Source organism: Camelus dromedarius, chromosome 5 (assembly GCF_036321535.1).
Source record: "Camelus dromedarius isolate mCamDro1 chromosome 5, mCamDro1.pat, whole genome shotgun sequence".
In the NCBI taxonomy this organism is placed as follows: Eukaryota; Metazoa; Chordata; class Mammalia; order Artiodactyla; family Camelidae; genus Camelus; species Camelus dromedarius.
In genome coordinates, this window is record NC_087440.1 from 21,100,871 (window position 1) to 21,126,747 (window position 25,877).

General features: G+C 36.7%; 1 protein-coding gene across 2 annotated transcripts in view; it reads left to right on the forward strand.

Annotated features, from left to right (window-relative positions):
- ZNF106 (zinc finger protein 106) overlaps positions 1-25,877 on the forward strand; it is a 55,241-nt gene that overhangs the window by 10,111 nt on the left and 19,253 nt on the right. The window contains exons 2-12 of one of the 2 annotated variants that reach the window (XM_031453238.2): positions 2,108-2,193; positions 6,132-6,193; positions 11,444-11,641; positions 14,465-16,645; positions 17,861-18,491; positions 19,695-19,764; positions 21,132-21,286; positions 21,370-21,430; positions 21,894-22,232; positions 23,876-24,656; positions 25,003-25,058. In XM_031453238.2, the coding sequence (XP_031309098.1) occupies positions 2,140-2,193; positions 6,132-6,193; positions 11,444-11,641; positions 14,465-16,645; positions 17,861-18,491; positions 19,695-19,764; positions 21,132-21,286; positions 21,370-21,430; positions 21,894-22,232; positions 23,876-24,656; positions 25,003-25,058 (4,588 nt within the window). In that variant the 5' untranslated portion in view covers positions 2,108-2,139. The remainder of the gene's footprint in view (positions 1-2,107; positions 2,194-6,131; positions 6,194-11,443; positions 11,642-14,464; positions 16,646-17,860; positions 18,492-19,694; positions 19,765-21,131; positions 21,287-21,369; positions 21,431-21,893; positions 22,233-23,875; positions 24,657-25,002; positions 25,059-25,877) is intronic. The other variant, XM_010994968.3, reaches the window with a different exon arrangement.

A 25,877-nucleotide genomic window follows, 5' to 3' on the forward strand; every position in this document is an offset into this window, starting at 1 on the left:
AAGTTGAAATAAATGTTAAAATATAAGGGAGTTAAAAGAATAATTATGCTTTGACACTTAACACCAAATTGATTTGTGTTAATTTTGAGATTTAGAATAGATAAGCAATACTGAAAGCATAAATAATACTATACCTACCCTTAAAGGTATACCTATCCATAAAGGTATAATTCTTTGTTTTATTAGCTAGTTGACATACAGCTTTCTCAAATGTTGAAGATTTTACCCAATAGCCTTATTTTGGTGTTTTGTACTTGGCCATTGAATAGAATTATTTCAGACATTCAGTAGTGGTATGGAGTGGGTTGCAATAGCGAGGAAACTGCTGAGTGACGAGAAGCAGAGAACCTTTGGCCTCTTTCTCATTGGTTCTTCCACCGTGTTGTCTAGGGGTTATACACGTAACTTCATTACCTCACAATTTTAAGTCCCCTAAAGAACAAACCCAGGTGAGGAAGCAGATATATCTGTTGGAGCCTGGTGGTGTATGTATGGAGGGAAAAATAATTCTGCTTAGGGCGTGGAATTAAATTCTCTTTTGTAGGGTGTCCTTGCAGGGATACAGAGAAAACTATGATATTGCTAGAGAACTGCAGAATAGAGAACCTTCTGGTCTTTATCCAAACCACAGTATTTATCCAGTTCTCTCTGTCTCACACTGAATAACCCAAAATAATTCTATTTGGAACAATTCAACAAATAATTATGGAGTCCCTACAATATGCCAACGCTGTTTTAAGTGCTTGACGTATACTAGTGAACAAAATATACAAAGTCTCTATTCTTGTGGAACTTAATTTTAAACAGGAGAAAACAGAATAACAAGTATGTACTATGTTAGGTAGTAAAGGATACTTGTTTCAAATAGCTCTTGCTATTTAATAAGCTATCCCAAAATTTACTGGCTTAAAACAACTATTTTATTGATTTTTACAATTCTTTGGGTTGAAAAGGGCTCATTTGCATGGTTCTTTAACTGGTCTCACTTGGGGTCCTTCATTGGCAGCTGGGCCTGGAGCACCCTACATGGCTGTCAGATGTTGTTTGGGTGCTCAGCTGGGGCCTCAGTTTTTTTCCCCCTTGGTTTCTCCATGTGGCTGTGTTCTAAGAGGGAATGTTCCAAGTATCCAAAGGCAGGATTTTAAAGACCTGGCATCTGAAATTGCATTGTCACTTCCATCACATTTCATTGGTCAAAACAGGTCATGGGGAAGGAAAATAGACTCCACTTTTTGATGGGCGGTGGTGACAAGATCACATGGAAAAAGAACACATAGGGTGGGAGATAATGTGGGTCACCTATGGAAACAGTAATGCTATTAAAAGTAAAAAATTAAGCAGGTTAATAGGAGATAGAGGAAATGGGGGGGGGGGCAGGAAGCACAGTGTTCTCCCCTATGAGGCAACATAAGAGAGTGAGCAATGAATCATAAAGACATTTTAAGAAAGAATATTCCAGGCAGAGAGAACAGAAAATAAAGAAGCTCTGAGGTGTGAGAATCCCTGGTGTGATCAAGTAATAGCAAGGAGGGAATGTGACTAGAGTGCAGTGATTCAGGGAGAGAGGTGGGGCATGGGGTCAGAGAGAGAGAGGTAAACAGATTTTGTAGCCCCTGGGAAAGGACTTTGGATTTTCTCTGAGTGAGATGGTAATCTGTTGGAAGATTCTGAGCAGAGGAGTTCAATGATCTGACTTAAGTTTTAAAGAATCTTGTTCTGAGCATCTTGGGCTTCTGATTTGAGATGAGACTATGAGAGGACAGACAAGAGTGGAAATAGGGAGTCAAGTCACAAGGTGCCCTGTGAGATGATAGATATGCTAAGCAGTGAGGGCTGGTTGGATTTTGGATATTCTTCAAGGTGGGACTGGCAGGATTTGCTGAGGATGGTGGAGATGGGGTAAGAAAGAGGGATCAAGGATGAATCCCAAACTTTTGCCCTAGGTACCTGGAAAATTGGAATTTTCATTTACTAAGATGAGGGGCCTGGGGAAGGAGCAGGGTAGAGGTGAGGGAGATGCAAGACATGCATTTTTGGCTCCGTTAAGATGAATCTAAGAAGACATTTGTGGAAAAAAAGTTTACTAAATGTTACTTCCTCATTGCAGGTGTGACGTTGAGTGCTTCAGATCTGGTCACTATGGTACGAGAACGAAAATGCATATTGTGCCACATTGTGTACAGCACAAAAAAGGTAATAATAGAAGAGGGAGAATCTGAGGCTTTTACAAGTGGTCATTTTTTTTCAGAGACATCATATGGAATTTTATAGATGGGTAAAAGCTTTTAACAACTTTAAGAACAATAGCAATCTTATTTATGCTTGTTTCCTAAACCATCCTGTCATTTCACTGGTTTATTTCTCGTTACTGACTCATAAAGCTAGTAACTGTGTTATTAAACCTCTACCTAGAATTTGAGGATGCTCAAAAGTATAATAAAGAGAAATTTGGTAATCAATTATAGAGAAAAATACATTAAAATTCAGGTTGAGGTTATAACAACTTTCTAATTAGCTAAGGTAACAGCATTGATATGTACTGACATTCTGTTTCTGCCTTACATTTGTGAACAGTGCAGCACAGCAGCAGTGGTTTTAAATAACTATGTCCTTAGATGTCCACAAGGTGGGGATGTTGCCTAAAGGAAAACATTTTTTTAGAACTAAAAGAATTTTCCTGTGCTTTACAGAAATTGGCTGCAATTTGTCTCACTTTTTGCTTTTTTTTTTTTTTTTTGCCTTTATCCTTACTTTCAAAGTAGTGCTACTGTCTTAATGAGGATTTTTTTCTCTGTGGTTTTAAAATGTTCTTGATTGCCATTGGAAATTCAGAGAACTGGGAAGATGGTCATTAGTGAGGTTAGCCAGGGCAGTATGCGTGAACCTTGAAGACTTTTGGGAGTAAGATGGCTTAAAAGAAATGGAGAAGAGATATTTTAGGTGGGAGAACAAAGATACAGAGGTGGAATGGCATGTAATAGTTCTAGGAGTTGGTAAAAAGACTTACCTGATTAAAACAGTTTCATCTTAGGAATGGTAGGACTGCAGTTTAATTTGTAATTTAAGTGAAGACAGTTGATAAACAGTGTTGAATGCCAGACTAAGGAGTTTTATTATGATTTGTCCAGTAGGCTGGGGTGAAGAATTTTTTTTTCTCATATAGGATTTCTGTTAGTGATGAAAGAATGAGTTGAGATTTTAAAATCATGTTTAGTAATATACCTGCTGCCTTTTACAAAAGTAAAAGAACTACTCTTCTAGTTTGAAAATTTATACCAGGGTTTATTACAAATTTTCAATAAATAAAAATGCCTTATGGCTACTTTCAGATTAGAAGGAGATGGGAAATCGAGAAGGTGTAAGATGTAAGATGGATAGACAGATACTTGGAGTCGTGGTGTCAGACTTTCAAGATAGGAGCAGGCCTATCTTGCTACATCTCATAATTCTGCAATTTAAAAAGTCTTTTTGGCATTTCTTCTACTCTGGATTAAAACATGTTTCATCTCTTCATACTTTTCCATGGGTCCTAATACTGTTAAATCAAGGACTGGGGTTATCTCCTCTTGCCTTAACGAAAGCCAACTATGGGTTTTTAAGCAAGGGAATGGCATGAGTTAAGTGTTAAGATATGGTCTGAGAAATTAATGGAACGGGTTAATTGAAGGAGATAAACTCTGATACATATTTTTAGATAGACTATGAACAACTTATGTTGAAGCAGTGCTTTCCTCTGGTTTCCTGCACTAGTGTAACCCTGGTTTCTCCAGATACACTGTGAAGGAGAAAAGAATCTAAAGTGACTATATATTACATCCCTGAGTATCCTGATGCTTATTAACTTATTATGAAAGTCTGAGAAGCCCTGGAATTGAAAAATATTGAAAAAATTTTTGTGTGTTACTCAGTGTTTTCCAAATTTGTTCAACCTCAAATCCTTTTCCCCCCTTCTTTCCCTTCCTTTTAAAAACATAATAATGATACAAGGAACTAAATGGAAGCTTGGTATGCATATGGAGCTGTGCCTGTGGATCTTCCTTGGTTATTTTGAAAACTCAGTTGTCTCATTTGCATTCATTCCTTGGAGCAGAATGAGAGAGGATTTCACATGTAAATTTAGAAAAAGATTAGTGAAGTGTTTTAGGCAATCAGAAGTCATATTAAAACTAGTTTTGAATGATAAGATTTTTATAACTGAAATAGAATGTAGAATTGGTTTTTGGTTTTTGGGAGGTAGGGAAGAGGTAATTAGGGTTACTTTTTTCTTTTTTAATGAAGGTACTGGGATTGAACCCAGGACCTTGTGCATGCTAGGCTTGCACTCTACCACTGAGCTATACCCTCCCCCTAAAATTGGTTTTTATATTAGAGAGAATAACCCATTTCAGTGAATAGTGTTTTGCTTAGGAATGGTTTCATTGCAAGAAACAAGCCACTTAAATTTAGCTCAAGAAAAGGAGATTTGGCATATGTTAAATATAATCCAAGGAAAAATTGAACAACAGGCAGCATAGCAATTTGAGCAGGTGTTGCATGTTGTTCGTGGATTTTTTCATTCTGTATCCTGTCACTAAATCAACTCAGTTTTCAGCTCTGTGTAAGTGTTCATTCTGGTTAATAGCCAATCAGTTGCAGCTAAAGGAGTCGTATGTATGTGATCCCTCTGTATGAAGCCTCTGTAGAGATGGGAAAGAAATGATGGTCATCTTCAGTAAAATTACCATTTAAAGGAAGAGTTTTGAATCACAACACTGTATATCACACTTTGTGTCGACAACTTAAAGTAAGAATAGGCTGTTGTACCCATTTTGACAATGGAACTGTGTATAATGAAAAATCTCAGTGCACTAGATGCTTACAATGTGACATGGTGTTTGAAACTTTGGCTTTGGTGTCAGATCTGCCAGTGTTTGAATCCAGCTTTGCCACTTGATTATCTATGAATGACTGTGAGGGCAAGAAGGAATATTTTCATAGTGATCCTTTCAATGCCTAGCTCTGTACTTGGCACATAATAAGCCCTTGATAAATATTAGATGAGTAAACAAGTTAGCTTCTTTGCATCCTCGTGTCCTTATGACGTTAGTTATACTCCCATAGCAGTGTTTTGTGGTTCAAGTGAGAAAATGTTTGAGACATTTAGCATAGAGCACAGTTAATAGTAATGCTCAACAATTGTAGTGACTCTTTTATTATACATGTAAACAACCATTCTTGAATTATGGCATACTGGTTGTATATACTTTGGTGTCACAAAGTGATAGACATTTACAACTTTCTGAGTTTTCTGAGATGTGTGCATGTATGTATCATGCTTGCACTCTTAAGTGGAGGCTCTTTCCACAAACTATTTTCTTTTGACGAAGGGTAGTATGGAGGGAAGGGAGAATCTGGTAAATTTTTTTATTTAAATCTTTTCTTTCTGGTTCCCCTTTTCTTACCTAGTACATTTTAAACTTTTGATTAGAATGAAACAAATCATTGCTGTGGGGGAGGTAGTGGGCAGTGAAGATGAAGGCATGATTAAACAGCTGTATTCAAAGTATTTCTTAAAAGCTTCTTGACCTACCATAGAAGAGGTCTGTTGTATCTGAAACTTCTGTCTAGAATTGATGTATCCATCTGTTCATCAACAAATATTAACCACTGTATGTCAGGCTCTGGCCAAGACCTTGTAAGAGTTCTAAGTTAATCTTGAGAAACTCTCAGTTGAATGGGAAAAGAGAATATGGAGAGGAGTAGCCAAGTAGTTGAGAAGCTATGTGATTTCAGAGAGTTTGTTTTTTGTTTTTAATAAACTTAAGTAAATTCCTTACATTAAGATAGAATTTAACCTATTTGTTTTTATTTAATCTTTTGCCTCCTAAAGACAAAATACTTTCTAACCTCTTTGGAAAGCCACTTAAATAAATCTTTCTTTAAAATTCCTTTATTTAAGAATGAAATATGTCAAAAGCACAGAATTAAGAATTACTTAATAAGAAACTGATTCCAGAATTGAATCGAGAATAAGCACACAAAACATGTTTGACACAAGGAGCTTGAGCCCCAGTTGTTGATTGAGTAGGATAGAGGAATTTTTCCCCCAGAGCAATCCCCCTTAGTTTAATCTGCTCTCTTTAATTTTGAAGGAGATGGACGAACACATGCGGAGCATGTTGCATCACAGGGAACTTGAGAACCTGAAGGGCAGGTATGGGAACGGCTGTCTTCTGTAAATTCGTGGATGGGGGTGGTCTGAGGACTGATGCTGCCTGTCATCTAACTTCATAGTAATCCTTCATAAATGAGTACTGTCTTACGGCATAGAACTATCTTTTGGAATTAATAACAAGACCGAAAGATTTTTTTTTTGGCATTAAAAAGGGGTATATCTTTGTACATCTCAAATGTGTAGAATTCACAGCAGTTCTGGCAAATAGATCCCAACAAAGGTATGTTGGGATGATTTAGTTCTCTGATTAGTGAGCTTTCTCATTCCCACACCAGCCTTGCAACTAGGACATTTCATATTATTGCCTCTGTAGTGTTCAAATTATTGCATACCATAAACTTTTACTGTTGCTGAAATAGTCTGAGAAGTCCAAAGTCTGCTAAATTACACTGAATCTCGTTAGTGTAAAATAAAATTGAAGTATAAACCTTGAGTATTTAAGAATGCTGTTTTGTGAATTAAAGCTTGAGATGTTTAAGGAAAGAAAATCAAACAAATAAGCACCTTCAGAAAATTAAATGTAGTATGTATGTATATTCCATGTCTTTTTTCCATTGATGGTTCCTTTTTTGATGTTTTTGGATATATGTGAAATTTGAAGTTTGAAGAATGTATGGAACAGAGAAACATTGGGAAACTGAAAGATATAAATTATACCTTAATCTGCAAATTGGTTACAAGCTTGGATCAGGATGCCAGCCTAAGTCATTTGAAGTTATTTGTATTTTAAGTAGTACAGTTTTAGGTTGTGTGGGCAAATTAATATATTATTAGACTTTCAGCATCTTTTAAGCATATTAGTGGAATTTTTCCATGGTCTTAATACCTTACTGTGTCAAGGTTAGGTCTTAGCAGCAGTATAAAAGAGGCTTTCACTCAGATTTCATGTGAAGAGCCCTTATCATAATACCTTGAATATATATGATCTTTATCTCACCATTGGAAACCTATGAAATACAGTCAGCCTTTGATTATCTTTCTACATGTGGATTCTCATAATTACTCGATCCCATTTTCAACAGACTTCCTTCTAGGATTCACCTTTTTCTGGGCTGCTTACTGACCTGTACTGTATTATAAAGTCAAAACAAATGAGGTCAGTAAATCTAGTCATTAGGAGAGAAGCCCATTTTATTCCAAGATTAGTTCCTTATTTTATTCAAAGGTCACTAATCAGCTATTTAAAACATTTTTGATATCATAAGATTCTTAGTCAATACAGAATCATAAAAATAAGAAAAGTAGAGGCCCTTTCACTCCTCCCTCTCTGCCCCACTCCCCTCTTTGAGGAAAGTCAACAGTTTGGTGTATAGCCTACCCAAACCTCTTTTCTGTGTGTATACAGAGATTTATATTTGTGTGTACACACACATTTTGTTTTGTCTTGTATAACTGAACCACATGCCATATATGTATTGTTCTGTAACTTGTTTCTCCTCCCTTCCCATTCATCAGCTTAACTGCCGTGAAGATTTTGTCTACTGTTTTCAGTTATTTGGAGCATAGTGAAATAATCAAAGAGTAAGCTTTAGAAACCTCTGAGCTGACAATATAAGTGTCAGCTTGAGCACCCAAACTCATTTTATTTAGAGGAGAGCACAATTTATTCATATTTTAGAAACAGTGCTACCAGGTTTTGTATGGCTTCCTGGCCTGTAACAAATTATAGGGGAGAAGGCAAGCAGGAAGGAAAACAGCTGGCAAAACTGTAAAAACAAACAAATCTCAAAAATCATTTACTGACCTGGAACATTTATTTTCATGATAGACAGTCATCACTAGTTTGTACCAAAGAGACAAGCAGTTATCAGTCATTATCTTTTTTCTTCATATCATTAGTTTGTGATTATTTTCTCTGGATTTCATGTTTAATTACTGGCTTTCTCATGTTAAGGCATTCTGTTTGTCTTTATATTTGTATCACTGTAATTTTTGGTTGTGATCTAGGCAAGAAATGTAAAGAGCACATTTTTTTTAGCTTTTGAATGCAAGCTTGATTGCAAAGTAAGAAACCTGTCTTACTTGGTTCACAATTGTGGACATCTGGAGCATTTCCCTGTTTTTTCCCCTAATATACTTGTTCAGATGTATGGCCTGTAAGTACTTTTTACAGATAGATGCTATTAAAAGGGCACAAACCTTAATTTATCAACCAGCTGTTGTGGTATACTTAGAGCAAGCTTATTAAGGAAAAGCTTATGGTGATGGGTAGAATATCTGAAGGCTTTGCCTTTCACACATGAGAGGAAATTGTGTGGTAACAGGATGAAGCTAATTTGGGTCCAGTGTTAAATGCTCTTAGGAAAATTATTGCCTTTATTAGTCAAGAAGTAAAGCAGTACTTTTTTTCCCCAACAATTGCTTTATATATTTATACAAAGTATTTTAACTGATTATTGATAATTGGAAAATAACATCACTGAATTATTATTTAATTTGCTATTGACTTTTAAAAACATGTGGTCTCCCAAACACCCTATGTAGAAGCACAAATGCATATTGTGTATATGACAGATAATATGCTTGACCCAGACACATTTGAATTTTTACAAGTATGGTTGACCTATCGTGCTCTTTCCCTATATAAATGTAGATTTTCTTTTTTCCCTTTTTGAAATTTCTTGTAAAGCTTATCTCTTTTTTTAAACTAGATTTCATTTATAAGAAAAATATTAGGGATTTCTATGTTTTGATAAATCATTTTTAGTGTTAACTTTTGCACTTACTGCTTGTACCCTTCTGGGTAGAATCTTGAGGTGTTTCTCTATCAAATAACTTTGGAATCATGGTTAATACTGTTTCTTGCAGTGGAAGCGGACATGTTTTAAAAATCTGTGTTTGAGGGGAAGGGTATAGCTCAAGTGGTAGAAAAAGGTCCTGGGTTCAATCCCCAGTACCTCCTCTAAAAATGAATAAATAAGTAAATGAACATAATTACCCACCCCCCCAAAATCTGTGTTTGAGTGTCTAATACATATCCAACATAACTTGTGCTTTGGGAATTGAAAGATGTGTGGGTTTATGATTATGGATATTTATTTTTGACAGAGTTAAATACTGTCTGTTTTATACTACATTCCTTAATATTTTAAAAAGTCACTGTGACCTATGTTTTTAAAAGAAGGATTTTGATGGTTTGGACAAATGAAAAATTCTCCTTATTTTAGAAGTAGGGGTAAAATCAGGGATTTTATTTTAAAATAACCTTTTAGAATGATGTCCCTGGTACTGCAATATACAGTTTAGGATTCTGTAAATTTTTAGGTGGAAAAGTGGACTAAAAGATTTTCCATAGTTTTACAGTTTAAAGTCCAAAATATTTTCTAACCAGAAAATTCCATTGATTTGAGTTTTTATTCTGGTATACATTTAAGTATTCTAAGTTTGTTACAATGTTCAGATTCTTCTGATGCTACCGCTTGGGGATATATATATATCTTCATTCTATGTTGCTGTGAAAAAAGGCTTGCTTTCTGTCACAAGTTAACGTTCACTCTGAATGAACTACCACAATTTAGTTGCTTGGTAAGCTGGAGAAAGTTAAGGATTATTCTTCTTTAAGTATATAAATGTAGTAAGTACAGTGGAAGACTCTCAGGGAAAATAATGTATTTGAGTTCCTGAGGATTAGAAGGAATTAGAATATTGATTTTCAGGGTAATTGGATAATGAAATTTTCAGGGAACCTGGTCAGAACTCATTAAAATGAATCTTAATGTCAAAAAGTATATTATATCCAGAACATTTGAGGTTACAAAGTCAAAAAAAGATGAAAACTTATGAATTTTCTGATTTTCTGAAGTGTTTTTCATGATTTTTACAAAGTAAAAAAATCAGTTTTTTGTTTTGCTTTATATTTTTAACTTACTGGGCATTGTTTGTTTATACTTTGTCACCCTAGACAGTTGTAACCATATACTTAGCATGCTGCCTGGAATTTAGTAGTTGCTTAACAAGTGGGTTTTTTTTTTTTGAATGGATAAATGTTCAGATGATCTGTAAGAGAAACCATCTTCTAGTAAATGAAGTGCTAAGTTTTGAGGGTCTTTTCCAGTTAATTGGTAAGAATCCTGCCCATGTCTGAATGAGTGTATGTGAGGGGACTGTGGAGCAGTGTTGTGTGTGTATGTCTGTGTCTGTCTGTCTTATCAAAGACAAGATGTCTTTTTGTGTTCTTTTTTTAATAGAATGATATAGGAAGTACGAAAATATCACTAATATTAACAAGACAAATGATACAGTTAAGCCAGTTTGGATTATTGAGTGGATTTTACTGTCCATTCATTACACATGTGGCCATGGTGTTCGAATGTTTCTCATCAATGACTGCATAGACAGCTGAGCCAATCAAGGGATTCAGGAAGCTGAAAAAGCAGTTAAATTATTCATCTACTGCAGCTCTGGACATTGATTCAAGACTTTGACTTAAACTGGTCAAGTATGAGATATACCATTAAATGTAAAGTAAAAGAAGAAAAAGCCTTTCTTAACCAAGAGCCTGGTTTTGCTACTCTCTAAATGGTAGCCTTTTCTGAAACCTGAGAAAAACCATTTGCCTAGCACAGCTGTTAACTTCCTACAACTGAAATGCTTTCCATTCCCTTTAAAATAAGCCCTTCTGAAGCAGAATGTAGATCACATGTATCATCCAGACCAAAAAAGTTTGCTGAGACTACTCCTATCATTTGCCCTGGGGTCCGGAATCTTCGCATTCCAGGCAGAGCTCCAGCTGTTGGGATTTAGTTACCGGCTTGGGATTGGCTACGCCGCCTACTCTTTTCTCCACCCCTTAATTCTCACTGGGAGAAAGCTTTTGAGCCAGAGATTAAACGTAAGCACTGTCACCAGGCTTTCTGAGTGCAGTTGGCACCATGGGTGTGCTCTGGAGCAACTTCTGATTGCTCTGAGCCCCCTGCCCTGCCTCCCCTTTCACCATGTTTCCTCTGGCAAGATTTTAAGTACAGCAATTCAAGAAGATTTCTCCTCCTAAACTACATTATTCTGAAGTGTATTGCCTCTTGATTGCTGGAAAAGAATCTTTAATTAATTTCAAAAGTAACTTATGAACAAACTTACTAAAAGTGATGAAAGGAGCATTGAAATTGATGAGCACTAATTTTTCACTGTGCCAAAGTGTGCAGTGTCTTTCAGAGGAAACTATAACAGATCTGGTGAGTGTGCCATGCCAGTGGGGAGAATTGAATGTCCCTCATCTCCCTCTTTCCCTAGGGACAGTAGTCATGAGTGCCGAGTGTGCGGGGTCACAGAAGTGGGTCTTTCTGCATATGCAAAGCACATTTCTGGCCAATTGCACAAAGATAACGTTGATGCCCAGGAAAGAGAAGACGATGGAAAGGGAGAAGAGGAAGAAGATTATTTTGACAAGGAACTCGTTCAGTTAATAAAACAAAGGAAAGAACAAAGTCGGTGAGTAATGATTTTGATATTTTAAAAAGCCTGTCTGAAACAGAATGTAGTAGAGGATACATCTTCTTTCCGTACTTTTCAGCCTATAGCATTCAGGCTTACCTCATTTATAAAGTTTACCTTGCAGTTGCTGTCTTATTCATAAAAGACAATGGAATGCTTTCTTGAACTACTGTACTAACTGCTTTAAAAAAACAAACTCAGTATTGGCCCTACATAAAAGTTAGCTATAGCTGCTACGTATCTGAAATTTTTACCATATTGATAACTATGTTTAGAACTGTTGTTATTAATTCCAAAAATTTTCGGATACCAATAAATAGTTTTTATTTGGTATCCAAATTTTCTAGTGGAAAGGTATTAGTGAATAAAGCTTCATTTAACTATATTATGTAGAGTTTCTTATTGTATCCCTTTGGAAAAAATCGTTTTGCCTGGTGTGAATTTACATAGTGCTTCTGCCAAATTTGATTTATCCCTTTATTATTAATTTCTTCAGTAAATGTTTATTGAATAAACTTATATTTTAAGTTGAACAGTGTCAAGATCATTTCAGCAATATGTTTTATAGCTTGTACTACATAATTTCATACCTAACCTATAATTCAGGTATTAGCCTGTTTTATTTTAACCTTCCTGATTTGTGGTCTAAAGAGTTTAATTAATGAAGCAGAAAGTTTCATATGCGAGTAAAAGAGAGAGAGAACCAGTTATGAGATGGGGTAATTTTTTAAGTCTTGGGACATGATGACAAACCTTTCAAATTCAAAATATTTTAAAGATCCTTCTTAGATACTGCTTATACCTGGTCTGTATTTCATTTTCAATTAGAGATTTGGATATAAAAAAGAAGTAGTTTTTATTCTATATGCTAAATGTTTTTTGAACAAGTCCTTGAAGGAGACTTTCTTAGTCTTAAAATGTCAGTAAAAACATGGTTCTTAAATTGTTTAGTTATCCTTCAAATGACATTCCCACCACTGTCAGTATAGCTGTAGTTTACTCTCGTTTTAGGGTGTTGAAGCCTGAGGAGGCTAACTTCTATTTTTATTCTTACATTCTTGTGCCATTATTAGCTTATCTGTGTAAATGATTAAACATTAAGTTGGAGAGTAAAACAGCTTCTCAGTAAATTAGACATTCATATTATAGTTACTATTCTTTGATTATTTTAATATGCCTCTTTAGTGACCTATTTATAAAGTAATCTACTTGTTTCTTCCTGAGTTTTTTAATTTAGATTTTTCTTTTTGGGCTGTGGGTTTAGCTGCGTGCTATTGCTCCCCTCCCTCCCCAATCTAGCCAATTCATAATGATATAGAAATTTTACTTAGTGACTTATTTATTGCCCAGTTCTCACTTCTGGATCACATTAGTAGAGCCAAGTCAGTGATCTCCAGGAATGTCAAAAGTTGCATGCTGTGTGCAAGTGTCTGTAGTAACACTTGACCCTAAGGAGACTTAGAATCTCCTGTTTAGAAATGATTGTAATTCATAATGTAAATGGATGTTTAAACTTTTAGGTAAATTAACTTTTAATTCCATCTTATGAAAAAGGAAGAAATTCCAATTTGTGTCCAAAATCTTACAGACATTAGAAGATTTTAAAGCCAGTTAAGGTCAGTACTGAGTTTAAGATTTAAGTCAAACTCAGAGAAGGGAACCCAACTGATGAAACTTGAGATTTTCATTCTGTCAAGGCCTGGTGGTTAAGAGTGTGGACTCTAGAGTCAGACTGCCAAGGTTCAAATCTCTGCCATAACACTTACTGGCTGTCTTACCTAGGCAAGTTTCTTAACCTCTCTAATCCTCAGTTTCCTTATCTAGAAAGTAGGAATAATAACACTTGCTGCAGAGTTGTAAAAATTAAATAATCTATGTAAAGTGCTTAGCATTAAATGACTGACAATTTGTAGATACGCAATAAATTGTAGTTAGTATTATTCAACTTTTTGAGCACCTGCCACATGCTAAGTGCTGAGCTAGGTATACCATAGGTATTTCGTAGAGGAAAATGGTTTTACACCTTTCCTGTGGTGATTGCTTAAATTTATTCACATTTCTGTGGGTTCCTTGTCTAACAGGAATAGTTCAAACAGCTGTAGCTTCTTTATAAAAACCTCCGGCTCATGGAGCTCCTTATAGCACTTACTGTGGGTGCTACTTATTTGTTATGTGCTATTTTACTCCTGCTTGTGACCTTATTTCCTTAGCTAGGTTGCAAGCCCTTCAGGAACAGAAACTGCGCATAGAAGGTTTCTTTCACCACTAACAGTCATTGAATCTATGCTTGAAAATTAATGAAAGTGATTATGCAAAGTAAAATTTTACCGTTTAAAATAGGTTGACACCTTTTTTTTTCCCAGAAAGTACCAACTACTGAAGAAATCATGGTATATTAAGAGCAGCTGAATTTAAACTATATTAACTACGATAACAAACAATAGCTACAAAATATACTTGTTCTGATTTTCAAAAAGTTGTGTAATATAAAAATAATAATTAGATGATAGGGACAAAATCCCAGAACATGCCAAGAAAAAAAGGAGCAGGAAAGGGAGGACAGTATAAATGTGTCAAGTTTTTAATATTATGGGGGTGATGGGAGACTTCAGATATTAATTTCTAAACCAATAAGTTGTGATATATGAGTTTGTAATATTTAAAGATAACAAAAACAACTACTATTTGAAATAAAAATAGACTCTATTCATATTTTGAGAAACAGAGGAGGAAGGCACAATGAAAGTTTGGTGGGTTATGCTTTGAAAGGGACCATAAGAACTCCTTTAAATCACTAATGAGAGACTGCTTTTCTTCCAGACAAGAAGAACCTTCCACTAGCAGCCAAGAAATAAAATCTGATGACAGGCGACCCCAATGGAGACGAGAAGACCGAATTCCTTACCAGGACAGAGAGAGCTACAGTCAGCCACCATGGCATCATCGTGGACCTCCTCAGCGGGACTGGAAATGGGAGAAAGATGGCTTTAATAATACTAGGAAAAACAGCTTCCCACATCCTTTAAGGAATAGTGGTGGACCAAGAGGATTTTCCGGGTGGCATAAGGGTGTTGCAGGAGGCTCCTCAACTTGGTTTCACAACCATAGTAATTCTGGAGGTGGTTGGCATTCAAATAGTGGAATGGTAGATTGGAATCATAATGGTACAGGAAGGAATTCCAGTTGGCATTCTGAAGGAACAGGTGGCTTTTCCAGTTGGCATATGAACAGCAGTAACGGAAACTGGAAATCCAATGTACGTAGTACAAATAGTTGGAATTACAGTGGCCCCGGAGACAAATTTCAACCAGGCAGAAACAGAAGTTCTAACTGTCAAATGGAAGACATGACTATGCTATGGAACAAGAAGACTAAGTCAAACAAATACAATCAAGAGAGATACAATTGGCAGCGGCAAGAAAATGACAAAGTTGGTACAGTTGCCACATATAGAGGTCCTTCCGAAGGATTTACAAGTGATAAGTTTCCTTCAGAAGGCCTGCTTGACTTCAGTTTTGAGCAGCTGGAAAGCCAAACCACTAAACAAACAGACACCATAGCTTCCAAAATTGGTGGGAAGAATGGAAGTGTAGCGAGGGAGAAGCTTCGTCGCTGGACTCCTTATCCTTCCCAGAAGACTCCGGATTTACAATCAGGAATGAAAGAAGTCACCGGTAGCAAGTCAGAAAAAACAGATAAGCCTTTATTTAATTTTAGCTTGACAACCACAGGAAAACAAGAGCCCCAAATTGACGAAACAAATAATTCCCCCACATTGAAAACACAAAAAGAAACGCATACTGGATCTCTTAATCACAAAGCCATTCCTGACTGCACTGCTTCCTGTGAGGTGGTGAAAGAAGGCCCCATTACAGAAAAAGCTGAACAAGAGCATAACTTAAATAAGGTATCGTCATTAACCAACCCCCTCCTTCCAATTCCAATTACCAAATCAATTCCTCAAAAGCAAGAGTCAAAGAATCCCTCAAAAAACACCAAAACAAATTCTTATTTTCCTGGAGAATGCTCAAATCCCTTGAACAAACCCACTGTGGAAGATAATCATGGTTCTTCTTACATATCCAAATTGCGAAATTCATGTCCTCGTATTTTAAAAGGGAATAAAAGTACTTTTGGACCTCAGAGGGAATCTGATGAAAATGTGAGTGATACTTTACAAAAAGCCAAAGAGGTGCTACAGTGTCGTGAGTCATTGCAAAATCCACTTAGCGCTCCTAAAAGGACCAGGAACTATGCAAAAGCAAGTAGGAATGTAGAAGAGTCTGAAAAAGGATCTTTGAAGATTGAATTCCAAGTACATGCGTTAGAAGATGAAAGTGATGGAGAGATATCTGACACAGAAAATCATGAAACAAAAATTAGAACTCTAGGTTCTGCAACTACAGAAGTTTTACCCTGCAGCACTCATGCTGCTGATGATAAAAAGGGGGATGACGAAAACCTGAAAACACCTAGAAAATCATCCACTTCCCTGTGTAATTCAGCAGTTCACCAGAAGGAATCTGAGTTACAGACAACATCTGTAGCCAGCCCACACTCTGGCTTACTGCTCGATTTGAAAACCCCTTTAGAAGATGCACAGGTTGATGACCCAGTTAAATCTCATGTATCTTATGAAACAGAAGGCTTTGAGAGTACTAGCTTGGATGCAGAGCTTCAAAAAAGCGATACAGGTCAGCCCTCAGGCCCTCTCCTGCCTGAACTCAGTAAGCTTGGCTTTCCTGCCTCGCTCCAGAGAGATCTAACCAGGCACATTAGCTTGAAGAGCAAAGCTGGAGCACACCTTCCTGAGCCAAACCTCAACAGTGCTCGCCGCATTCGCAATATCAGTGGTCACCGAAAGGGTGAGACAGAGAAGGAATCTGGGCTCAAGCCAACCCTTCGGCAGATTCTAAATGCATCTCGGAGAAACGTCAACTGGGAACAAGTCATTCAGCAAGTAACCAAGAAAAAGCAAGAGCTAGGCAAAGGCTTACCCAGGTGTGTGCCTCTTTTCAGTATCCACTTCTTTTTTTCTTTTAAACTTATTCTTTGACCTTGGTCAAGAGAATTCTACTTGTTAAATTTAATTAAATATTTGCAAAAAGTATGCGTTGTAGATGTCTGGTTTAAATATCTAAGGGTGACTGCTATTCTATACAAATGGAATAAAATGTTTCTTAGGGAATTTAGGTTAAAAAGAAGCAAACCTACTTCTGGGAAATGAGATGGGGACATAGAAAAAAACCATGGGAAATCCAGCGCTTTGGTGATAAGGGCCATAAAGTGACAGCATAAAAAAGTTTATCTATAAATCTATATCTAACTGTAGATCTTAATGAGTGATACAACTTTTAGGTATAATTGTTCTCATTACCTTTTACTTAGAATCTATGTTTGGTTATCCTTCTCTGTTTACTCTGGACATTGTATTCGTGATCACAAAATACTTTCTCTTAAGTACTTGTGTAATAGTTTGGCTATTCATCTCAATTTTAGGCATTAAACATTTTCTGAATGGTAAAGCAGCATTCAACATAGCTTTGCCACTTGAAAATCGTCCTGCTACTTACATAGCCCTCCAGGCTTACATTTCTAGCCTTGTTGACATAATGTATTTATTGTGTCATAACTTGTGAGTATTATTGAGATTATAAAGTTCTTAGCATGGTGTCTGCCACTTGTGAATGCTCAATAAAAATTTTAAAAATTTTTGTTTGTTTTTTTATTCGTTTGCTGTTAAAAATTACATTGGTTTAGAGCTCCATATTCAGTAAAACCCTCAGTTTTTACTCCCTCTTTTTGTACATAGCTGTATATAAATATCTAATTAGAAATTTAAATAATAAAATTAGATATTTAAATACAGTTATTGAATTTATATACCCCTGTGGATTTTACCACCTCTGGAATATTGGGAGGGTTCTTGAGCTTGAATTGTATATATTTTTTTAATCAGATACATTGATTCAACTAATGTTTGAGTTCATAGTGTATGCATGACACTCCTACTATCCTGTTAGTGGTGGTACTTTTTACATTACAATACTTAGAATTGCTTTATGTTTGGAACTCTCACTGGACTGTGAGCTCCTTGAGGGCAAAACCATCTTATTTGTATTTGTAACCTCAGTGCTTAATAGAGTCTGGCACTTTGTAGTGTCCCCCTCTCCCAGCCATGTCTGATTTTTTTTTTCTTTTTATTTCTTTCTTGAGGTTTGGCATAGAAATGGTGCCTCTAGTTCAAAATGAACAAGAGGTCTTGGATTTGGATGGAGAGCCTGATCTGTCTAATCTAGAAGGATTCCAGTGGGAAGGTGTTTCCATTTCTTCATCACCTGGCTTGGCAAGGAAGCGAAGCCTTTCAGAGAGCAGTGTGATCGTGGACAGGGCTCCTTCTGTGTATACCTTCTTCAGTGAGGAAGGTACAGGCAAAGAAAATGAGCCACAGCAGATTTTTTCACCTAATAACTCGTTGAGATCTGCGCAGAGTCAGAAAACAACCATGGGTCTTAAGCAGGAAGTGACACCTCTGGCTGCCTCCCTGAGAACAGGTGAAAGGGCTGAAAATGTTGCTACTCGAAGACGACATAGTGTGCAATTATCATCTGATCGTGCAACACCTTTGATACATTTGGCAAAAGACCTGCATAGCCAAGAGAGCTCTACACCACCTCCAGAGAATCACAATGCCCAGGAGAGTAACGGAGAAGGAAATTCTTTATCATCAAATGTATCCCCAGCCCTTGGAATCTCCAGTTTGGCAGATGCAGCCACAGACAGTAGCTATACCTCTGGTGCTGAACAGAATGACAGTCAGATTAGAAAGAAACGAAGAGCCACTGGAGTGAGTATGATTGCTGTGCTTTTTGTAGAACATTTCACGCGGTGACTTGGCTGTAATAAGAAAGACTTAACTGTTTTAATTATTCTTGGGTATCTGGGGTTGCCATTCTCCCTACTCTGGAGTAGATAGAATTCTGAGGCTCTTACTCTTAACTTTCATATTGTTATCCTGCTGGTTTCTTTCACTGAGTAACTCTACTAAGTTAGATGTAATTGAATATGAATGTACAGTACTAGGAAAATATGAAGTCATCTCTAAAACTAGTCTCTAAGCCAGTGATTTCTTTGTATCACCTGACCAAGCAATGAACCACATCTTCAGCTGTAACTTTATCTGCTTTCATGATGCATTCTGTACTGCTGCTGAAGAAAGCTGCTCTAGTGTTGCATTTTGGGTCATGTATGCTTGTCAGACTCAAGACTACTAGACTTAGCACTAAGGTAGTTTTAATATTATGAGACTGCATCTATATGAACATAGTCTTAGGAATATTTTTAGCCTCTGTTACTCTATCTTTTATACTTCAGTTACCCAGCCTAGTCCTTTTAGAATTCATTCTTTCACTGATGCCACTTCTCTTTTGGCACCTCTGTTACGAATATTGCTTAAAACCCTTTCAGGAAAAGAAGGAGTTGCTGTTGGTGATATAGTCTGAAATCTGGCACTGTGAGAAAATGGCCTGTTTCCTTTAACACTGAGACAATATAATAACAAAGTCGTTAAAAGCATGGATTGTAGGTCTGGGTTCAAATTCCAATTGTACCCTTTTGAACTCGATTCTGTAGTAGATACTAGATGAGAGGTTGTCCTATGACAAGCTAATATCTTGAGGCTTGTCTCATAGACTGTTGAGCTTCTTGTTGTAAAGATTTTATTGCTAAAATCTAAAGTAGGAACTATGAAGTCAGATATATGTATTACTAACCTTTACCAAAGTGAAATGCATTGCCTAACCCCTGTGGACTTTACCACCTCTGGAATGTTGAGAGGGTTCTTGATCTTGAATTGTATATATTTTTTTAATCAGGTACATTCATTCTACTAATATTTGAGTTCATACCATGTGCATGACACTCCTACTATCCTGTTAGAGGTGGTAGCAATAATGAAAAATAATGTATGAGTAAGAATTAATTCTTTTTTCCCTCCTGGATAATGACCTTTAACATATTTAATATTATTCAGTTTTCTTTCTCTCCTTAGGATGGATCTTCACCTGAACTCCCAAGTCTCGAAAGAAAAAATAAAAGAAGGAAAATTAAAGGAAAGAAAGGTATAGTATAGAATATTCTGTAGGAAAGAAACTGTTCTTACAGCAATTCAGCCTTTTTACAACTCAACACAAAGTGTACCTTATCAAACATGGATCGCCCATTTATTTATTTGCTTTTTTGTTGTCTTCCTTAAGGACATAGAAAAAGTTTGATTTCCTAATATATCCATTTGCAGCTATAGAAGAAATATATGATGCCACTTGTACCTGTAAACTAAAGTTAATGTATATCTTGGACAAATTGAGTTCAGTATAAAGCCAGAAAGAAAGTCTCACTGGGCTTTTTCAGTGGAATGAAGAGGAATAGGGCATTTAGTAAAAATTTTGTCCCTCTTGGTCATTTATAGCCATTTCTCCCACTTTCCGTTTTTGAGGCATCTTGGTTGCTTTTCTCATGTGAATTAAGGAGAGAAGTTATTAGTGTGGCTTCCTGACTAATATACTTTTATGACTCTTGCTCTCCACTGACTCTAACCCGTTCCACTGTTAGGGCTAGTGTAGGAAGTGATTGGATGAACCTTGGGTGATCAGATGAACCTTGGGTGGTTGGATGTGATGGGTAAGGTAGGAGTCAGGGATGACCCTAGTTTCTGTCTGGGGCAGTTGTGTGGATGATGGTATTATTTGCAGGGCTAGAAAATTTCATGAGAGTTGCAGATTGAGGGTAGAGGAAGATGGCAAGTTCCCTTTTGGATCCCTTACATTAAAGGACTTTAGAGATACCTAGGTAGAGATACCAGGTTGGTAGTTGGATATATGGGTCTGGAGTTTAGGGGAGAGGTCTTGGCATATTGGATGGGAAAGAGACAAACACAAAAGTGACAAATACATACACATAGTAGAAAATTTTTGCGAGGCAGCTTAAATGTACTATTTCAAAGCTATATTTTCTTTAAGGTGCCTCCTCTAATAGAGGTAACTATTTTAAATTAACAGATTAGAAAAATACGGATCGGGAGGAAAGTGCAAGCAGTTCAGGTCTGACACCTAATCTAAGCAAAAGCCTTGGGTAAAGAGTGTAGTAGATAAAGGAAGATGGAAAATGAAACCTGCAACAGCTGATTTGCCTGGGGCAGAGATTACACTTGAAAGTGTCCTGGTGGAAGGTGGGATTTGGTAATATGGTACCATGTGGTGGTACACTTACCTAGGAGACACCTCCATCATACCAGCTCTTACTTTCCGTTTCTGACACTAACAACATCAGGCTTGACTACATGGTTTGTGAAATTTGATGAGTCCCTCTAGTGACCTACTGGGGAGAATATAAAGGTTTATCCTAGATAATCGATGTAGTTGCATCTTCTGAGAAGCTGTATTATTAAAGAGAAGTCTCCAGTACTGAACTTAATGGTTTCTTTTGACAGAACGTTCTCAAGTTGACCAGCTGCTGAATATTTCTTTAAGGGAGGAAGAACTAAGCAAATCATTGCAGTGCATGGATAACAATCTTCTGCAAGCCCGTGCAGCACTTCAGACAGCTTATGTTGAAGTTCAGAGGCTACTTATGCTCAAGCAGCAGGTAACAGCAGATGGGACGTTTAATGAAAATGGATCATCTTGAAGGTGGACTTCAGAATGCTTAACAAAATACTTTATTTTTAGATAACTATGGAGATGAGTGCACTGAGGACCCATAGAATACAGATTCTACAGGGATTACAAGGTATTCAGAGAATCTGATGGATTGGGCCCTCTGTAGCTTGTTGCTTTTTTGCTCACTATAGAGGGGGATTAAAGTAGTCATGAAAAAGGTCATTTGATTTCTTTCATGTCTCCTTGGTTTCATCCTTCTATAGGAAGGCCTGTGAGACTGTATATCCCCAAAATGCTTAGCAATGGAGACAGTATGTTAACAGAAAGAGACTTAGATTAGGGATCCCAAAATGTGTATTCAAATATTGAGTCCTGCATTATGACTTTGAATAAGTCACTAAAATCTGAAAAGTTGGAATATTAATGCCTGTTCTGTCTGTATCCTGGGTGGTTGTATAGCTTATGTAACTATATTTTGAAGAATTTTGAGGGACTTTAAAATTCTCTTGTAATCTTTAAAAATACAAATTGGCTCAGAAGTGAGTGACTTTTCAGGTAATATTTTTGCATTTGTGTGTGTGTTTCCATTCTAGAAACATACGAACCTTCTCAGCGCCCAGACCAGGTTCCATGTAGCCTTACACGAGAACAAAGGAGTGTTAGATCTCAATCATCTGCTGATGCCACACTGCTGCCTACTCCCTTTTTCCCAGTTTTCCTGGAACCTCCATCTTCCCATATGTCTCCATCATCCACTGGAACCCCTCTCCAAGTACTCACATCTATTTTCCAAACCCCTGGCAGCGTTCCTGCTCCAGACTCATCAGTTCAGATTAAACAGGAACCCATGTCTCCTGAACAGGATGAGGATGTGGATGCTGTGTCACAAGGCTCTGCTTGCATTTTGTCCAAGGAATTACTGCAAGCTAATAGTATGTAAATTTCCTCTGGGTTAAGGGCAGCTCTGTAGTGGGTCTGGGGCAATTTTATATCAGTGCTGTAACATCATACTTGTCCATTAAAACTAAAGTTACTACAGTTTTTCTTGAAGTTTCCTTATTCAGGAGGATTATTTAAATATCGTTAACTTTTTCCTTATTTTCTTTAATGTAGGATTACTGAATTGACTTTGGATTCACACCTAACAGGTTCCATTTTTTAGGATTGGTGAAGAATTATTTGGTTTTTGTGAGATAAGTGGCATTGAAGTTTTTCAGTCAATTTTTTTAGATATGATGCAGCCTCTGAATTTCTCTGTACCTACCTGTCTTTATCATTTCAACTACAAACCAGGATTAATATAGACCTGAGGGGCAGGTGGCCATGATGAAAGGCAGAGGACTCTGGGGCTTGGAATCACCTAATAGGAACTTGGGTGATTTTGGGAAATAGCCAGGGTTTTTACTCTTAAGTGAAGTTTGTATTGTGAGAATGGTGCTATATTGAAAATTAAGTAAAAAGCAAATAAATTGACATTGTACAATTTTTTTTTTTAGAGCAAAAACAAAGTCTTAAGAATTACCCTAGATTTTGCTACCTGTTGCAACACTAATCATTGATACCTATATCAAATGCGTATTATCTCTCATGTTGAATTTTATTACTTTTATGTGGATAGAATTTAGTATTTTTTTAAAAACTAGTAGTATTTTTCCCCCAAAATAGCTTTTATTAGATTTTCTTTTGATTGCAAAAGTAATTCATGTTCATTGTAAAATATTGGGAAACTATAAAAATGTAGATTCACTATTTTGTTACATATTTCAGTCTTAAATTATAAATGTGTTTACATGGAGCCTTTATACAAAGGATGACTTGTATTCTGTTATAACTTGACTTTTTCCCACTTACTTAATCATGATCATTTTCCTGTGATATAAAAATAATTCATCTAAAATGTTGTTTCACTAGTTTCATGATATTTCAGAAGTCGCACAATACTCTGGATATGTAAATAATTTATATGATCTCCTTTGAATATTTAGGTTTTTTCCCCTTTTTTTGTATTCTGCACTACATTATATATGTCTTTGACTATGTCTGTAATTATTTCATCAGTTTAAATTCCTAGACATGAAATAACTAACTCAAAGAAAATAGACACTTTTAAGTCAGCTGACTTTTAAACTACTAGTATGTAGCTAAATTGGATGATATATAAGTAAAGTGCATAGTAAAAAACTTCTAAAAAATAAAGGGGAAAGCACGTCAGCTAAATAGGTATTTGAGAGTCTACTAAGAGTAAAACACGTTATTTAATATGTGGCCCTTTCAAACTAGAAAGAAAAAAGATCAATAGAAACAATCCCTGCCCATAAAAGGAGCTTTTTTAGAGTACAAGACATGCATGTTATTTGTGAGAATAATGCAAGACAAAGTGTGTAAGTATTATCATAGAAATTTGTGTAGGTTATGGGAAACTGAGGGGTGAGATAACAGCTTTAGCAGTCGTGGTTTAGTTAACATGTTATCCAAATGTCATTGTTTGGTAGAAGTTCAGTGATAATTGCAGCTTATGACTATAAATGGCAGAAACACAAAAAAATGTGGTAATTTTTTTTCTTTCTCAATTCAGGAGAGATCAGTGACAGTTGTCCAGTTTATCCAGTCATCACTGCAGCATTGTCCATATCAGAGCTAACAGAAAGGTTCCATGAGCCTAGCCAAGAACTTAAACTTTCCATGGAGCAAGAAAATACCAGAAATGGAGGGGACACCCCCCCTTCCCAGTCAGCTGGTCCCCCTAGCATGAACAGGGAAAGTGAAGAGCCGTCCAGAGGCAACAGCGGGTCTGAAGCCTGTGCTAGTTCTTTTCCAAGATTGTCCTTTGCTTCAGAAACCCCTTTAGAGAAAGAGCCCCACTCTGCAAATGACCAGCCAGAACAACAGGCTGAGTCCACTCTGACATCAGCTGAAACTAGGGGGAACAAGAAAAAGAAGAAACTTAGGAAGAAGAAAACTCTACGGGCTGCCCATGTTCCTGAGAACAGCGACACTGAACAGGATGTATTTACTGCTAAACCTGTAAGGAAAGTAAAAACTGGGAAGTCTCTTAAAGGCGCAAAAGTGACAACCTCTACCTGGGAAGATAGCAGAACTGGCCCAGAACAAGAGAGTGTCAGAGATGAGCCCGATAGTGACTCGTCTCTAGAAGTCCTAGAAATTCCTAATCCTCAGTTAGACGTGGTAGCCATTGATTCTTCTGAATCTGGAGAAGAGAAACCAGACAGCCCATCTAAAAAGGACGTTTGGAACTCCACAGAGCAAAACTCGTTAGAAGCTTCTCGCTCTGGTTGTGATGAAGTAAGCTCTACCAGTGAGATTGGCACTCGCTATAAAGATGGCATCCCTGTAAGGTAAGGATATTTTATTGTTTCAGTCAGAAAAGTTTTCACCATTCTTTTCTTAGAAAATATAACTTTGTTAGGAATCAAAATTTTTTGAAGAATCACATTTATAGAAAATCGGTAGGGAGTATGGATGTGGAAGACTCAAACCTTACAACAGAGATTTTCTGCTTTCTCATTTGTGTTGTAAATATCTACTATACTTTTATTTCCTTTCATATAGAAATTTCAGATGGAAAAACTGATCTCTTTATTTTGCCCGTTGTTTAGAACAATCCTTTGAGTCAGGAAAGTAAGTTTTACTACCTATCCTATTCACACAGATGCTAAGAAGACTTTTGCTATTATTTTGTAGTGTGGCAGAAACTCAGACTGTGATCTCCTCCATAAAAGGATCAAAGAACTCTTCAGGTATTTGATTATTCAGTTGTATTTAAGTGAATTACAAAAAGGCTTGCAGGGTTTAAATCTACTTAGATATGCTTACAGGGGTTGGGGACTGGTCTTCCCACCAAGGGGATTGCTTTGACCAGCAAATCCTCAAATCTTGAATTTCAGTTTCTTACTCCTGTCTCTCTTACCTGGCTCTCTTATTTGTTCAACTATTAGTTTGGTTAGCCTTCTGAATCTTTGGTTCCCGCATCTGTGGATTCAGTAGATTGTGTAATACGCATTTACTGAAAAAAATTTGTTTGTAAGTGGACCTGCACAGTTCAAACTGTGTTGTTCAAGGTCAGCTGTAAATGGGAGGATGTGTGTAGGTTATATGCAAATACTATACCATTTTATATAAGAGACCTGAGCATCCCTGGATTTTTATATATATGGGAGGTTCTGGAACAAATCTCCCCTTAGAAACCAGGAGACAACTCTATTAAGGTTTTGTTGGCTCTGGGGATTTCTGCTTTGAAAAGGAGCTGCTTAAAGAATAATGCCTTCCTCAACAAAATAACTGGCAGCAGAGGAGACTGAATGTGGAGAGATATTTGGAGCCTTACAGGTATCACTCAAAAATTCATTGTATAAGTTTATATCTTTTTCCTAAGTGAAAGGTCTTCCCTGCTTTCTCTTATTATGAAATCTTCAGAATGGAGATCACTAATGAAAAATGTGATGTTTTGCTGAGGGAATGAAGCTTTAAGGAGAATCCAGGGACCACTTTATTGTAGTGGTTTTAATTTTGGAGTATCTTTTCAGAAACAAGCAGACATGTTTCTGAAGCATATTCTT